General features: G+C 34.7%; 1 protein-coding gene across 1 annotated transcript in view; it reads left to right on the top strand.

Annotated features, from left to right (window-relative positions):
* GK5 (glycerol kinase 5 (putative)) overlaps window positions 1-18,360 on the top strand; it is a 64,572-nt gene that overhangs the window by 25,252 nt on the left and 20,960 nt on the right. The window contains exons 5-10 of the mRNA XM_008577592.1: window positions 361-492; window positions 7,998-8,073; window positions 8,740-8,801; window positions 9,006-9,079; window positions 9,283-9,343; window positions 10,715-10,841. Coding sequence (XP_008575814.1) covers window positions 361-492; window positions 7,998-8,073; window positions 8,740-8,801; window positions 9,006-9,079; window positions 9,283-9,343; window positions 10,715-10,841 — 532 coding nt within the window. The remainder of the gene's footprint in view (window positions 1-360; window positions 493-7,997; window positions 8,074-8,739; window positions 8,802-9,005; window positions 9,080-9,282; window positions 9,344-10,714; window positions 10,842-18,360) is intronic.

Below are 18,360 nucleotides of genomic sequence, written 5' to 3'. Positions count from 1 at the left end.
TGAAACCTCCCTGCCTCCTCCCTCTCCCACTCCCTCCAAACAACCTCCTATCTGTTCTCTTGTCATATCAACTTCAAGGAATTGTAATTGTTGTGTCTTCTTCCCCCCCCCCCAGTTTATTTGTGTATTTATTTATTTATTTATTTTTAGCTCCCACAAATAAGTGCTGCATTTCATATGTTAGAATACAAAGTCCACTTAAGATAATATTGCTGTACTTGATTTTCTTAAGTGCTGAGAACAATTTTATAGGTAGTTAGATGACTTATATGTTATTGGGTTTGTTTTCACGTGTATAGAATCAATACGGAAATATCAAATGCTATTAAATGTATTTTCCTAAAACATCTTTTTAAATAGCTGATACACAGCTCTTGCCGAGTGCTTCACTTTTTCACTAGGAGTAAGAGACTTCTCGCAGCCAGTTTGTTCACTTTCACAACCCAGCACGCATCTTTGCGATTGGCCTGGATTTTACAGAACCTGACAGAGGTAAGAAAAGAGTGTATATGTAGAAATGAGATAAGACTATTGGAAAGAAAAATATTCAAAGACTAAAGATAGTAATTTAATTATTTGAGGAAAAAATTGTGTCCATTATGTATTGGGATGGAAGACAAAGCATCTTTACTTGGTTCATTTTTTTAAACCTTTTTATTGGGTCTTAACACATCTAGAAAGGTGAACAAAACAAAAATGTACTGCTCAGTGATATACTGTGGAGCAAATGTCTGTGTAAAACCTCCTGGATCAAGAACTAGAACACTGTGATACTTTATATCACATTTTCTTTCTACTTTTACAATTTATGTGTTTATTCCTCAACACTGTACTTTAGTTTTGCCTGAACATATTTTTGAACTTTATAAATTGAATTGCACAGTTTATATTCTTTTGTGTCAGATTCCTTTTATTCAACATTATGTTTGTGAAATATACCCACGTTGTATATAAACTAATTTGCTTGTATTCATTGCTATTTACTGTTCAATATATGATTTTACTACAGTTTATCTGTTCATGTACATTTGAGTTTTTTTCTAGTTTATTACGAATAATGCCATCTCTTAGTGTTTCTCTACATATAAATGCTGCGTCTATGCATAGGAATGGAATTTTTAGGTCATGAACATGCATATATATTCACCTTTAGTGGATAATGTCAAAACACTTTTCCAAAGTGATTATAACAACTTACATACCCACTATCAGTGATGAGAGAACTTTTAAAATTTCATTTACCATAGTGATTGATATTATCGGTCTTTTTTTATTTTGGCTATTCTAGGGGGTAAGTAGTGTTATCTCATTGAGATTTTAGACTGGATGAAAAAACAAGATCCAACTAGGTGCTGTCTACAGGGAACACACTTTAGATTTTAAAAAATACAAACAGGTTAAAAGTAAATTGGCAGAAAATATATATCATGTAAACAGTAACCATAAGAAGTTGGAGAGGCTATACCATATCACACGAAAGTCTAGTATTACTCTTTAAAACAAAAAAAATTATTAGAGATAAACGGAATTTTATAATGATAAGAAGGTCAATCCATCAGGAATATATAACAATTATAAACACATATGCACCTAATAACAGAACCCCCAGATATATGAAACAAAAAACTGACAGAATAGAAGGAGAAAATTGATAATTAAACAGTAATAGTTGGAAACTTCAGTACCCCATTTGCAATAATGAATAGAACAACTAGGTAGAGATCAAGAAATAAAAACTAGACCTTGGGGCTGGCCCGGTGGTGCACTGCTACAGTGCGCCGCTTGGGAGCGCGGTGGTGCTCCCGCTGAGGGTTCGGATCCCACATACAGACCGGTTCCCGCTCACTGGCTGAGCGAAGTGCGGGCGCAACACCGAGGGTTGCGATCCCATTGCCGGTCCCGGCCCGGTACGGGCATGACACTGAGGGTTGCGGTCCGTTGCCGGACACGAAAAAAGACAAAAAGGAAAAAAAAAAAAACAAAAAACTAGACCTAACAGACATTTATAGAAAACTGTACCAAGCAACAGCTGAATACATATTTTTCACCAGTACACATGGAACCCTCTCCAGGATAGACCATATGCTAGGCCATAATACAAAACTTAATAAATTTAAAAGGATTGAAATTAAACAAACTATGTTCTCTGACTGTAAGGGAGTGCAATTAGAAATAAGTAACAAGAGGGCCGAGCCCGTGGCACAATCGGGAGAGTGCAGCGCTGGGAGCGCAGCAGCGCTCCCGCCGCAGGTTCGGATCCTATATAGGGATGACCAGTGCACTCACAGCGCTCACTGGCTGAGCGCGGTGCAGCCGGTCTCAAAAAGGACAAAATAATAATAATAATAATAATAAAAATAAATAAAATAAATTAATTAATTTAAAAAAAAAAGAAATAAGTAACAAGAAAACTTCAGAAGTTCAAAAATATGTGGAAATTAAATAGCACACTTTTAAATAACCAATACATCAAAGAAGAGATCATAAGAGAAATTAGGAAACACTTTGAGATGGTTGAAAATGAAGACACAACATACCAAAACTTATGGGATGCAGATAAAGCAGTGCTTAGAGGGAAATATATAGCAAGACTATATTGCATATAGAAGACTATATTTAAAAAGGAGAAAAATATTAAGTTAGTAATCTAACATTCTACCATAAGACACTAGAAAAAGGTGAGCAAACTAAATTCAAAGCAAGCAAAAGGAAAGATAATAAAGATTAGAGTGGAAATTGATGAAATAAAGAATCTGAAAACCACTAAGAAAATCACCAAAACCAAAAGTTGGTTCTTTGAAAAGATTAGGTAGACTGACCAAAAAAAAAAAAAAAAAAAAAAGGAAGGAAGAAAGAAAGAAAAAGGAAAAGACCCAAATAATTATTATCATGAATGAAAGAGTGAGAGGACATTAATGCTAACTTCACAGAAATAAAAAGCATTAATAGGCAATTCCATGAGCAAGTGTATTCTGACAAATTAGATAACTAAGATAAAATAGAAAATTATCTAGAAATACACAAAGTACTCAAAATGATTCAAGAAGCAATAAACAATAAGTCTATAACAAATAAAGAAATTGAATTAGTAAGTGGCAAATTCCCACCTAGGCAAGCCTAGGACTTGATGGCTTCTGCCAAAGGTTTAAAGAAGAATTAACACCAGTCTTTCACAATGGAAGAGGAAGGAATACCTCTCACTGTAATCACTTCTTACTAATCAGTATATTAGGCCAGGATTGCCCTAATGCCAAAATCAAAGACATCACAAGAAAAGAAACCTACAGATACTCCTTATGAACATGAATTCAAAAATCCTCAACAAAATACTAGCAAATAAGTTAAATCTACTATAAAAAGGATTATACATCTTGAAAAAGTGGGATTTATCCCAGGGAAGCAAAGTTGGTTTAACATTCAAAAATCAATTAATATAGTATACTGTATCAATAGAAGAAAGAACAAAAACCACATGATCATGTCAGTAGATGCAGAAAAAGCATTTGACAAAATCTAACACCCCTTCATGGTAAAAACACAAAACAAACTAGGAATAAAAGGAAGAAACTTCCTCATCCTGATCTATGAGTATGACAATCCCATAGCAAACACCATGATGAAAGACTGAATGCTTTCCCCCTAAATTCAGGAACAAGACAAGGATATCTACTCTCCATGTCTAATTAACATTGTAATGGAGATTCTAAGCCAGGGCAATTATGCAAGACAATGAAATAAAAGGCATCTAGATTGGAAAGGAAAGAGTAAAACTATCTCTATGATATAGATGATGTGATCTTGTATATAGGAAAACCTAAGCAATTTCTTAAAATTTATTGGAATAAATGATTTCAGCACAGTTGCAGGGTACAAGATCAATATGTAAAAATTAATTGTATTTCAATACACTATCAGTGAACAATTCAAAAGTGCAATTAAGAAAACATTTCATTTATAATAACATCAAAAAGAATAAAATACTTTGGAATAAATTTAACAAAAGGGCTGCAAAATTTATACTCTGAAAACTATAAAATATTGTTGAATGTAAATAATGAAGGCCTAGATAAATGGAAAGACGTCCTATATGTGAGGATGCTTCAAAAAGTCCATGGAAACATAGAATTAAAAGTTAATACGAATGTTTCCACGAACTCTTTGAAGTCCCCTTGTACATGAATTCAAATATTTAATATTAATATTGCACTAATCTCCAAATTTATCTATAGATTCAACACAGTCCCTACCGAAATCCTAAGCACTTTTTTTTTTTTTTGCATCAGACAAGGTGATCCTAAAATTCATATAGTTATCTGAGGAACCTAGAGTAGCAAAAACAATCTTTAAAAAGAGACAGAGTTAGACAGCTCAGCTTTCTGGTTTAATTGTGGCTTTAATTTGCATTTCCCTAATTACTAACAAAGTTGATCATCTTTTTATGCACTTATTGGCCATTCATATATCATTTTGTGAAGTACCTGTTTAAGTCTTTTGTCCATTAAAAAAATTAATATAGTCTAATTTTTAGAGCAGTTTTAGGTTTGCAGAAAGTATAGAGAGTTCCCATATATGCTCACACTCCAACACAGTTTTTCCTGTTATTAGCATCTTGCATTAATTTGGCATGTTTTTTACAATTGACAAACCAATGTTGACCAAATTATTATTCATATAAAGTATCTACCATTACAGTATCAAACACAATAGTTTCACTGCCCTAAAAATCCCATTTGTTTCACTTAATCATCCCTCTCCCCAATACTCCAAACCCCTGGCAACCACTGATTTTTTTATTGTCTCTATAGTTTTGCATTTTCAAGATTCATGTGGTTAGAATCATACAGGATGTAGTTTCAGAGTGGTTTCTTTCACTTAACAATATGCATTTAAAATTTCTCCCTGTCTTTTTGTGGCTTGACATCTCATTTCTTTTTATCCCTGAACAATATGCCATTGTCTGGAGGAAGCACAGTTCGTTTATGCAGTCACCTATTGGAAAAGCGTCTTGATTGCTTCCAATTTTCAGTCATTATGAATAAAGCTGCTATAAACTTTTGTGTGCTATAAACTTTTCATATAGACATAAATTTTCAACTCATTTGGGTAAACACATAGGTGTGTGGTTGCTGGATCATATGGTAAGATTACAGTTAGCTTTGTAAGAAACTGCCAAACTATCTTGCGAAGTGGCCATACCATTTTGCATTCCCACCAACAGTGAATGAGAGTTCCTATTGCTCCATATCTTTGCCAGCATTTGACAATGTCAGTGTTTTGGATTTTAGCCTTTCTATTAGGTGTGCAGTAGTAAAGTATCTCATTGTTTTAATATGTGTGTAGTAGTATCTCACTGTATGCAATTCCCTAACGGCATGTAATATAGAGCATATTTTCAAATGTTTATTTATCATCTCTACATCTTTTTTTGGTGAGGTGTTTGTTCACATCTTTTGCTTACTTTTTAAATATTTAGTTTTTAGATGTTATTTTATTGATCAGTTTTAGGCTTACAGAAAATTGAAGGGAAAGTAGAGTTCCTATATTCTCCCTCACACCCACCACCATCAGTTTCCCCTATTATTGACATCTTGCATTAGTGTAATATGTTTGTTACAACTGGTGAAACAATATTGATGCATTGTTATTAACTAAAGTCTGTAGTTTACGTTAGGGTTCACTTTTTATGTTGTACATTTTAAGGGTCTTCACAAATATGTAATGACATTTATCCACTATTCTAGTATTATGTACAATAGTTTCACTGCCCTAAAGTCCCCCTATGCTCAACTTTGTCTACATTCCGTCTGCCTTTTTTCAAGATTTTCTCTTCATCTTTGGTTTTCTGCAGTTTGAATGTGATATGCCTAGGTGTAGACTTTTTAATATTTATCCTGCTTGGTGTTTTCTGAGCTACTTGGATCTGTGGTTTAGTGTCTGTCATTAATTTTGGAAAATTCTCAGTCATTTTTAGATAAAATATTTCTTCTGTTCCTTTCTTTCTTCTTCTTTCTGATATTCCCATTATATATATGTTACCTTCTTATAATTGTCCCACAGTTCTTGAATTTTGTTTTCCATTTTTCCTCATTTTTTTCACATCCCTGGTGTACTTATTTGTATGTATGTATATATGTGAGCTAGACATATTTTCACAATCGTATGTAAAAATCATGAGTGCTTTGGGGCTGGCCAGTTAGCTCAGTTGGTTAGAGTGCAGTGTTGTATAACACCAAGGTCAAGGGTTTGGATCCCTGTATCAGCCAGTTGCAAAAAAAAAGAAAAAGAAATTATGAGAGCTTTAACATAATGCTGTCTTGCTCTAGATAGGATTTACATTTCTTTCTCCCATTCTTCCAGGCACCAGGATTATTTCAATCTGGTTTAATAACTGAGATGATTCAAATCTGAGTTGCAGGTCCTGTGAGAGCCGTCCTTCTGGTTTACCCTTACTTTTAGGGTAGAACCATTTGGAGTCCTAATTCAGGGCAAGGGGATCGACCTTGTTCCTTCTGCCATAGGAAGCCCTGATATCTACTCTTTGTCCCCCTCATCTCACAAGGGCCTAGCACCTATCAGAGGGCCTGGCTCATAAATATTTTTCGAACAGACAAATGAACTTACTACCTGCCAGGCATTGTGCTACTCTCTGAAGTATAGATTAACATTTAGCTATTGAAAAAAGTTGAATCTGGAACAAATTTTAGAATAAAAATTTCTAAATTTAGCAGGAGTTTGGAATATAATAATAGTACTTTAAAGCATTTAAGTGGTATAACTCTTGAATAGAATCTTCAAAATACTTGTTATAAATAATCTACAAATGATTCTCTTTTTTGGAACTCATGTTGTCATTTTATTAATCCTTTCTACTATTGAAGTATAATTAGTCTTTAATGTTTCTGTTTGCTATTCTTTTCATTTCAGGTATTTACTTAAGCATTTTTTTTAAACATCTGCTATATGCCAGGAATCTTCCTAAGTATTGGGGTTGTAAATATGAATGAAATTTTGTCCCTGCCCTTAGGGAACTCAGGGTATGGTAGAAAAGCACTGGTGCTGTGAGATAATGGCTCTCTGGAAGACAGCCGCAGGGTGCTGCAGACTGAGTGTGGAGGAGTGGGGGTCGGGGTAGGGCTGAGCAGAGCCAAGAATCACTAGTCTGGAGGACAAGTAAAGAGGTGGAGAGGTAATAGAGCATGCTTCAGGAAATTGTTTTCCAGTGTGTTAATAACATCCTAGCCAACATTTCAATTTCTCTACTAGCTAGTCTAAAGAGATTCTGACACTCTTATTCCCCTTGGCATGCTTTAGGCCAGGGACAAGCAGTTTTTTCTGTATAGGTCAGATGTGATGTTTTAGGCTTCGAGGGCCATAATGCTTTTGTCATGACTACTCTGTCATTGTAGCACAACAGCAGCCATAGGTAATTCATAAGCAAATGAGCATGGCTGTGTTCAATAAAACTTATGTATGGATGCTGAAGTTTAAATTTCATATAGTTTTCATGTGTCACAAAATACTCTTCTTCTTTTAGTGTTTTTTTTTTAAACCATTAAATTAAAAAAAACCTTCTTACCGTGTACAAAAACAGGCAGTGGGCTGGATTTGGCCCATGAGCAATAGTGTGCTACCCCAGTGTTAGGCTATATGAGTGTATTTGTGTGTCTAAATAAAAATATATATATACTTTGCTTTTGTTTTTAATCACAAAAGTAACACGTTTGGTGTAAAACTGAAGATGTTCAGAAATACTACATAAAAAGTGGAAGTCTCCCTCCCCTCTTCCCCCGCACTAAATCTCATACCCTGTAATAATGGATGGAACCATTTGGAATATATTCTAGAAATTGTTTTTTTCTATGCACATATCCATTTTTACCAAAAAAAGGGTTTATATCTACTAATCTGCACTTAATCATGCACTTTATAATTTAGTGTTTTTTTTAAATAAAATAATTTAGCCTTTTGAATTGATTTTGTGCTGTTGTGTTCTCAAGGTGCAAAAGGCAGTTGAAGAAGAAAATTGTTGCTTTGGGACTCTTGATACCTGGTTGTTATATAAGCTCACAAAAGGTAAAGATGACATGATAGATCTATCTTAATTAACTGAAATTTGACTGAGAGAAGGTGATTTACCTAAAAAAAGTAGAAGTTACTTTCCCCCCTTTTTTTCCTTCCCATATCCTAGATACACTGTTCTTTGGTACCTAAAAACTACAAGTTGCAGTAAAGCTAGATTTATTTCAGATTTGTTGTAAGAAGAGGGTGATTTTAAAATCATGATGAAACCTCACATATAAGACTAGGGAGTAGTCTTGATTTCAAGAGTGGTAAGATGAGTTCAGTGCCAAATCTGCCACGTTGCAACTGGATGTAACTATGACCCATCACATAGCATCTTCTCTTTCCTCATCTTTAAACTGGGTATCATAAAGTGACAATGTGTATGAAAGTGTTTTTGTAAACTGTAAAAGTTCATACAGATTAAGTGGAAAATTGCTTTGGAGACTTCACATTGGAAATATACATTTTGGAATGAATTTGAGGACAGATAATCATCTAGATTACAAACTAGGGATAGGTATTGATTTATACTACCTGATAATAAATGTATTATTTCCAATGTGAATTTAGGTTCTGAATATGCGACGGATTTTTCACATGCCAGCACAACAGGACTTTTTGATCCATGATTTATACTACCTGATAATAAATGTATTATTTCCAATGTGAATTTAGGTTCTGAATATGCCACGGATTTTTCACATGCCAGCACAACAGGACTTTTTGATCCATATGAGGTAAAAAGTTTTTCTTCTTCTTTTTGAATCACCAATTTTTGTGTAATTTAGGTTGGATTTTTAAACTTTTTAAAAATTAATTTATTTTTAATCAACAAATAAAACTTGTATATATTTATCATGTATTATGTGATGTTTTGAAATATGTGTATAGGTTTGAAATATGTGAAAATGTATATTCTGATGATATATTTTTATGCTCAGATGTGTTGGAGTGGGTTCATTACCTCCCTGCTTTCGATACCACTCTCTATCCTGCCTCCTGTGAGGGACACAAGGTAATAATAACATCAGACATAGAAACCAAGCAAAATTGTCCTTCAATTCATTTTGCTTTGGTAGGGAAAAGTATTTATTACATGTTTGAGGTGCTTGTATGTTCATTACGTAACTTTTTGGCCTATGCTAAAAACTATTTTCTGAATTTTAGGATAAATATTTCTAGAACTATAACTAAATTTTTAATCAATTTTATTTGAAGCCATAATTTTGGATCAGTGGATGAAGAGATCTTTGGTGTGCCTATACCAATAGCTGCCTTGGTAAGTAGAAAACTTGAGGTTTTTTCTTTGTATAGGATAAACTAAATGAATATATGTGAATAGTCAATACTAGCTTTAAGAGAAATAAAAGGTCCTTGGCAGAAGAAAATTAAATTATCTTTTTTTTTCTTTTAAGTTAAAGGCCCTGGATATAACTAGAAATATCCTCTGTATTCTGGAAAGGGGACCACTGGGCCAGTCTTCTACCATGGAAGCACTTTATAACCTTTTCTGACCTACCTATATATTGTTTTTCAGAAAACTGTTAAATTTTTTAATGATGTTGTATTCTGAGTAATGTTTGGTTTATATTTGATACTCATACAAAAAACAGTGATGGGGCCAGTGCTTAGTTTATATTCAATACAGTATAACCATGAACATTAATAGGACAATTTAAAGGAGAAAATTGTGTTTACCTTTTATAACATTTACATTTTATGGCATCTACTGGTATAGAAGCTTGTGGAAGAATGAAAAAATTTGATGTTTTTGATTTATAAGGGTCCTTTCTTGATTATAATCTCTCTGGCTAGATGAGAGCGTCAGAAGTTGGAGAAGCCCTAGAATTTGCCACCTGATTAATAGGCTGTGTGGAAACTCAGATGTTGCTTTTGATTTCCTGTAACAGCTTAAGCAGGAAGTATAGACCACCTGTCCCCAGATGGCGGGTCTCCACAGCAGCTGGGGGAGCAGGCAAGGGAAAGGAAATTTATTCCCAAGTTACAAATTCATGGTCATTTAAAGAGTGTCATTCTTATTCCATCTAGAGATAGGTTCAGAGTTAAATTAAGGTGTAGCTGGAAGATTTATAGATTATTAAGGGTTCTTTAGATGAGTTTTGGTCCTTAACTTATTGTTGTAGATGTATCTACAATTAACTATATGAACCAAATGTTATAATTTTTTCAACAAAAATGTATGGTTGGGAAATGGATGGTTTTGACTTAACATCTATTTATATTTAGACATACACCTATCTTAGTAAAAGAGAAATTTGTAAGGTCAGTTATTTTGACTGAAGAATGAAACCTCTGTAAGATGAAAATGAAAAATCTTAGTTTTTTTTTTCTTTATAGTTTTTATCCTGACTTTCATTTTTAAGATTATTTATATGATACTTAAAAGTTATGAAATCGGTTGCCCATTAAAAATTTCTGAGGCATGTTAGTTATTTACACAATGTTAACCCTAGACAGATTCTTACATAGTTGTTGCTACCTACTCTCTTTGGCTTCTTTTTTTTTTTTTTTAATTTAAGGAAGAGGACCAAAGAAAATAAAATGTTAATTATTTGAAGAGAATGAGTGGATATAATGAAATTGGCAACTGCTAAGGGCAGTAGGTCTTACATTTGAACATTTTTGGTAGGTTGCTGACCAGCAATCAGCCATGTTTGGAGAGTGCTGCTTCCAGACAGGAGATGTGAAATTAACCATGGGAACTGGGACTTTTTTGAATATTAATACTGGAAATAACCCTCAACAGACTGTCGGAGGTAAGTAGTTAGAATTTATCCTGTTTTTAATAAAATATCACTTCTATTCATATTTAACTTTTAAGATACTTTTACTATTTTCTCATTTTTCATTAAGGATATTAACACCATTCATTATTATTCTTAGAGATAGTTAATCTCCATTTTCTTTTTATTTTCTTCAAATTAAAAGCATAAAAAAACAAGAAAGATGTTATAGAAAAATTCAGAAGAATTAGGATATTTTAATCAGCTTTTTGAATATTTTTATCTGTAAGACGAAAGACAAAAAAAAAAAAAAAAAAAAAAAGACAAATTGGTAAAAACAATTTGTAGCATGTGTCAGAAAAATCAATAAAATGACAAAAATGGACAAAGGACAGAAGTACAGTTATTTCATAAGTAGATGACTATTATGAAATGCTGTCCACATTCAGTAATCAAAGAAATACACATTTAAAAATATTATCCATCATTATCTATTACCATTCTATTGTCATGGATTAGGAAGTTGGATGATGCTCAGCATTGGGGGAAATATATAGAAAAGAGTATTTTTGTTTTTCATTGGGATGAGTGTTAATTAATATGGCCTTTTCAGAGGACAATCGGGCAATATTTATTGGTTTATAAAGTGCAGGCCCTTTGCCCTCAGTTCTATTCTTTTTTTGTGTCTGTGAAAATAATTATACAGGTGTGCAGACATGTGTACACACGTGGGTGGGTGTTTAATATAGCTATTAGAAATAAGTTCTGTCCAATAATAAAGCATACTCATAGGGTAGAACATTATACAGTCACTTAAAAATAGTAGTGATTATATATCTTATTGACATGGGACATTGTCTATGACACATTAAGTTAGGGAGTTACAGAAGCAGCTACAGAGTAGCCTGTGTACATATTTCTTGCATGTCTGTGATGATTAAATTATGGTGCACGCTGTGACTCTCTACTGTGCTGATTTGAACTGAGCTCAGTTTTCAGAGACAAAGATAGTTCTATGGATAGAAACACACTCTAGGAGGAAAACATACTCTAGGAGGAAAATGCCAACTGATATTTCCTTTCTTTCTTTTTCTCTTTCTTTTTCTTTGAGCCTGCATCTGTACTATAAGCATAAGATTACTTACTGAAAAAACATGTTTAGCATTTAAAAATCTCTTCCTTCTTAAATGTGTTTCTTTTAATATTCTGGACATGTATCTTTAGATAACTCTAGATTATCAAAAACAAAAAATATGGGTTACATATTTCTTCTCTTTTAGTTACATCTTTTATTAATTTTACTCCTTCACAGAAGATGCAAAGAAAAGGCAGGATAGTTAATTTTACATTCATAAGTTAAAGAAAAAAAATCATTCCTGAGTTCCCTATGACATCATCTGCACGTTATCAATGGGAATCATTTCCACTGTTTATCTAGGTTGATTCATTGTGATTCTCAGATGGTGAAAACTCTTCTCTGGGAGGTAGGACTAAATGGTCCTGACCTTGAACAGTGGTGTGATTTCTGCACAAGCCCTTTTTGATGGCCTGGTCGCATCTCTGGTAGAAAAATGAGACTGTTTGTCTAACTGAAGGGAGAGAAAATACAGAGTTGAATTATTTACCCTAAAATTTTTATCATTGGCATAGCTAAATATTACTGGTATGTGTTTATCTAAAATTCTCACAAAAAGAAAATATTTATTTGAATATATCTCTTTCTGAGAATTCACTTTAATGGGTATATTAGGAAAAAAAGCTAAACTATATTCAGCTAAACTTAATATACACAGTATATTAAGATTGTGAGTTACCTTGTCATTTCCTTGAAGATGTGTCAACTCTGTAGGCTCTGAGTTTTGTTTTGTTTTTTTCCTTTTTTGTCTTTTTTACTGACCAGTAAGGGGATCGCAACCCTCGGTGTCACGCCCGCACTGCGCTCAGCCAGTGAGCGGGAACCGGTCTCCACATGGGATCCGAACCCTCGGTGGGAGCGACGCCGCGCTCCAAAGCGGCGCACCCTCCAGTGCGCCACCCGGCCGGCCCGGCTCTGAGTTTTTATGTCTGTGTAACATACTAGGCCTGTTCCACTCTGGATGGTGGCTTTCTTCCACCCCTCTACTAGGTTAAACATCTCAGGCTCAGGTATAAAAACTGTTTTAAACCTGTCTCATCTTGATTTTTATATTTGCTTTTAAAATCTTTTTCATACTTTCTCACTTTGTTTTTTCTTTAGCCTCCTATGTTAACTGCCACATTTGGGAGCCCACATGATCATCTCTTTTCTTTTTAATTTGATCCATTTCTGCTCCTTTTTACTCTTCCTTCTATTTTATCTCAATCTTATAAATATTTTCATGTTTTCCAGCATTTATACAATTAACAAGTAATTGAAAGTTCAGTATGTGCTTGGAACTGTATGTGCTAGGAAGACACAAAAGTGATAGTCCCTGCCCTCATGGAGGTTACAGTCTAGCAGGAAAGGCATACATTAAATCCACAATTGAAAAAACAGGTGGGTCTGGGCCAGCCAGTGGCTCACTCGGGAGAGTGTGGTGCTGATAACACCAAGGCCACGGGTTCGGATCCCATATAGGGATGGCCGGTTGGCTCACTGGGTGAGCGTGGTGCTGATAACACCAAGTCAAGGGTTAAGATCCCCTTACCGGTCATCTTTTTAAAAAAAATAAAAAAATAAAAAAATAAAGAAAGAAAAAACAGGCGGGTCTGAGTGGTGTTTACAAGTAATTGATCACAACCAGTTACAGATTTCTTTGTTCCTTTTCTACTCCCACTGCTTCACTTGACTTGCCTAAAAACAAACAAACAAAAAATGTTAGTGTTAAGTGCTAGGAAGGAGAAGTAGTAGCAGGATCAGTGATCCCTTTCTGAAGGGAAGACTTTGTCTAGTCTGGAGAATCAGAAGGCTTCTTTAAAGAAGTAACATTCAGCCGAACTCTGAAGGGAGACTAACAAGTGGCTGGGCTGGTGGAGGAGGCAGTTGTTCAAGAGTAGTCCAGGCAGAGAGGATCGGTACGGGAGGCTCTGAGCAAGGAGGAGCAGGACATATTCAAGGAACTGGAAGAATGCCCTATTTCTAGTCTACAGTTGAGGCAGTTTCCATCTCTGCTGTCCTTTAGTAGCAAGGGCCAGGGGACATCTTTGCCTTAGCAGTATCACTTTTAATTGCTATGTGTCACATCTGCCTGCTCCAGGCAATTGCCATGAGACTTGTAGTACACATTTAAAATTACCCAGGACTCTTGTTTACTAGAAATAAAGGAAACTGGTTTATTCTCTCTGGTGACCTTCCCAAGAGAGATACAGTCTCCCTCATTAAAGGGGATGAGATAAGCATTCTCGTTCTTTTTTTTTTTTTTAAAGATGACCAGTAAGGGGATCTTTACCCTTGACTTGGTGTTGTCAGCACCACGCTCACCCAGTGAGCTGACCGGCCATCCCTATATGGGATCCGAACCCGGGGCCTTGGTGTTATCAGCACCGCACTCTCCCGAGTGAGCCACGAGCCGGCCCAAGCATTCTCGTTCTAAGTGATGGTGAATAGTTACATGTGACACAGTGAGTAGGGATTCAGGGAAGATGGTGGTCTTAGTTCATGGCTCTGCCCGATGACACAGTAAGACAATTATGGCTCACTGCTGGAGTTGGCGTGGAGCTCAAACATGAACGAAGCCTTGAGTTCCCAAGTAGACTGTGCGGACAAAGAGTCTGTGGAGGGCATCTTCTGAATGTTACTGGTGAAAATACTAGTGGCTGGTAAGGACCCTTTTGATGTTCTCTAGGGGTGCAGGCTGCTGAGCCAAGAGAAAATCCCTTCAGCATGTGGAGAGAGAGCTGGCCTGGTCCGTCCCTGAGAGAGCCTGCTAACAGTGGACATCAGTACTGCTTGGTCTGAACTGCTCCCTTTCCAGCTGCAGGGAGAGGCCTAATCTTTCACACTCATACCTAGAGAAACCCAGGAGCTGAGGATATTCACTCCCTTACCTCCAACTACCTACCAATCCCAAAAGCCTAACCTGAAAGAGAGCACAAAGTATTTAAGAGCATACCTTGAAGGAAGGTGACCAAGCTCAGTAAACCAAACAGATGGCTCCTACAGAGGCAGATGGAATGGAAGAAACAGAAGATTAAAACAACAACAAAAGAAAACGAAAAACCTAGTGAAAACTCTTAAAGGGATGAAAGAAAATATGGCAAAGAAATTTTGGAAAACATGAGCTTTAAAGAACAAAAGCCATGATATATAAAATGTAAAAACATTAATAAAAGGTAGAATGGACAGTGCTGAAAACCTGCATAGGAATCAGGAAGAATTTAAAATTTAAAAGCAAAACGGAAAGAAGTAGAAAATAAAACTGAAAGGTAAGAGATATAGGGGAAAGGTCAGAGAAAAAAATGTGATCAATAGTCTCTTTTCTGGAATATGCTTTTCCAGAAAGAAGAAAACTAATTGATGAAAATGTAATAATTGGAGAAATAATTGAAAACAAACTTCCCTGAGCTGAAGAAAGACCTGAGTTTTCAGTCCGAGATGGCTTACCAAGTTAAAAAAATAAAGGGACACAAACTTAGACACTCACGTGTATGAATTATTTGAATCCCAAGGATAAAGTAAAGCTTCAAGACAGGAAGAACAATTTATTTATAAAGAAAAAATAATCAAACTGGCATGGAAGTTATTGTAACATTTGGAAAGTAGAACAATATCTACACAATACAGAGATAAAAGGACAACGAGCCAATATTCTGGTGCCTGTCTAAGAAGATATCATTCACACTAAGTACAAAGGGACATTTCTTGGCCATGTAGTATATTCTGAGGAAATTATCCAAGGAGATATTCCAGCCAAAAGGAAATACAACAAAGATCTTAAAATGGAGAAAGCAAAGTGTACGAAGATGTTTTTCAGATTTTTTTTAAGGATTTTTTTTTTTTTTTGGCTGATGGTAGGCCAACCTTCCCTTCGTTCTGTTTTATTTGCTGGTCTTATGCCTAACAGATTTAAGTTTTTTTCCTGTAATGTAAACGCTGTTTCCATACATTAAGAACACAGTTTTAGATATCCCTTTAAGAGACTGAAATTATCTTAACCCTAAAAAGAGCCTCTAATTAATCCAGGCTTAAAGGTTTTATGTGTATGTATGGTTGTCAGCACCATGCTCTCCCAAGTGAGTTTTTTTTTTTTTTTTTTTAAAGATGACCGGTAAGGGGATCTTAACCCTTGACTTGCTCTCCCAAGTGAGCTAACCGGCCATCCCTATATAGGGATCCGAACCTGCAGCATTGGTATTATCAGCACCACACTCTTCCAAGTGAGCCACGGGCCGGCCCTCGTACGGTTGTGCTACAAAAGAAAGTAATGTTCCTGTTAAATGTTTCAGAATGGTATTCTTTTTTTTTTTTCTTCTTCCAGTAAATGCTTTAATTCTGTGATGTGTAACTTATGAAGCAAATTGCTGGTTAGGAATAGACAACAGAGTGTGCATATTTTCTGTTCTTCATTATTTCTGTTCATTTATGTGTTTATTTCAAGTTCATATCAATCCCTTTCGAAACACACACACACACACATTACCACACCCACACAACCAAATCCTGTTCTCAATGCTATGCTTAGAAAAGCAAAAGGGTATAACATTTCAGCCTGTTTATGTAATACAGTTAGTTAATTGAATTGTAAAAAAAGTATTTAAATGGTACTTAGCCATATGGAAATTTGAAATGTCTTTCTTCAGTAACATAGGACCAAGGAAAGCATTTGAAACACAGTATAATAGTGCCCAAAGGTAAAGAAAATGATTATAATTCTGTAAAAACAGTACTTAGAAGCTAATGATGAATGTTTTTTTATCAAGAAGGAACAAAAGAAGTATAATAAACAACTTCAGGCCAGAAAAAATAAGGATATACAAATCGTAAAACTGAGAAATAATAAAAAGTAAAATTGATAAACAAAAATCTCTTTTTAAAAAAGTACCACAGGACTGGTACCCTATATATGTTTTACTAGGGATATGTTTGTGTGTGTATGTGTGTGTGTGTATATATATATATGAAGGTACTTCAAAAAGTTTATGGAAAGAATCATTTTATTTTTTAATTCTATTTTTCCATTTTATGTACATAATAGAAAATATTATTTATATACATGCATACAAAATATTTTTTTATACATTCATACATAGCACACACACGGGGGGAGAAAATGAGAACTATTTTAACTTTATATTTTGAAATAACTTTAAACTAAAAGTTGTAAAAGTAGTACAAGAACTCTTGTATACCCTTTACACAGATTTGCCAACTTTTAACATTTGTCATGATTGCCTTATCTATCCATCCATCCTATATTTTATAGGATAAACATATGTAATTTTCTGAGCTCTTTGAGAATAAATTGCATGTATCATGTTTCTTATGATGTAGTATTTCACCGTGTATTTCCTAAGAACAAAGAATGTTCTCTTACACATCTTCAGTATGGTTATTAGTTTTAGGACATTTAACATTGGGGATAATATGAAATTTATAATTCATATTCAAATTTTGTCAAATATCCACATAATGTCCTTAATGGCATTTTTTTTTCCAATCCAGGATCTAATACAGGATTGCTTATTGTATAATTTCCTTTAAACTGGGACTGTTTCCTCTGTCTTTCTTTGTCTTTTATGCCATTGACATTTTTGAAGAATACAAACCAGTTATTTTATAGAAAGTTCCTCAATTTTGGTTTCTCATGACTAGATCCAGGTTGTGTAGTTTTGACTGGAGTAATACATAAGTGATACTGTGTTCTTCTCAGAATATACATCTGAAGAAGCAAGTTGTCAGTCCTGTTTTGGGTTCTGTTAATTTTGTTCACTTGCACAAGATATTTTCTGGTTTTTCCATTGTATAATTACTGTTTCTGAAATAAATAATTTGTGGGGCAATACTTTAAAACCAGCTAGATAGCCATTTCTCATCAAATTTACCCCATCACTTCAGTTTAGCATTCATTCATAATTCTGGCCTGAGTCAGTTTTCATTCTGATGGTTGCAAAATGGTGTTTTCTAGTCCGTTATTCCTTTTGTATTAGGTTAGCATTCTGTTGTATAAGGAAGTGCTTTTCCTTCTCCCCTATTTCTTTATCTATTTAGCATCAGTATAGACTCATGGCTTTTTATTTTATTTAACAGATTACAATTTTTAGTTCTTATTTATTTTCATGCTCAAATATTTTCAGATTTGGTTAGTTAGAATCCCTTCAAGCTGGCTTCTATGTCTTTTAAATGTCTATGTCTATTATTTTTTAAGCACTTTCTTAGCTTATGACACAAGATGTTTTTAACACATCCTATGTCTTCCTTACCCTTGCCCTGGAATTAGTCACTTTACCAATGAGCCCTGATTTCTTTTAGTGGGGAATGGTATTTAAAAACAATGACTTGGGATGTCATTGCTTCTAGGCCCTTTCAGAAAAGCTAGCAATTGTGTGTGTGTGTGTGTGTGTGTGTGTGTGTGTGTGTGTGTGTGTGTGTGTGTGT

This window comes from Galeopterus variegatus, unplaced genomic scaffold (genome assembly GCF_000696425.1).
Source record: "Galeopterus variegatus unplaced genomic scaffold, G_variegatus-3.0.2 Scaffold1548, whole genome shotgun sequence".
Lineage (NCBI taxonomy): Eukaryota > Metazoa > Chordata > Mammalia > Dermoptera > Cynocephalidae > Galeopterus > Galeopterus variegatus.
The sequence above is the reverse complement of the archived record's forward strand: the minus strand, read 5'-3'. Positions and strand labels throughout refer to the sequence as shown.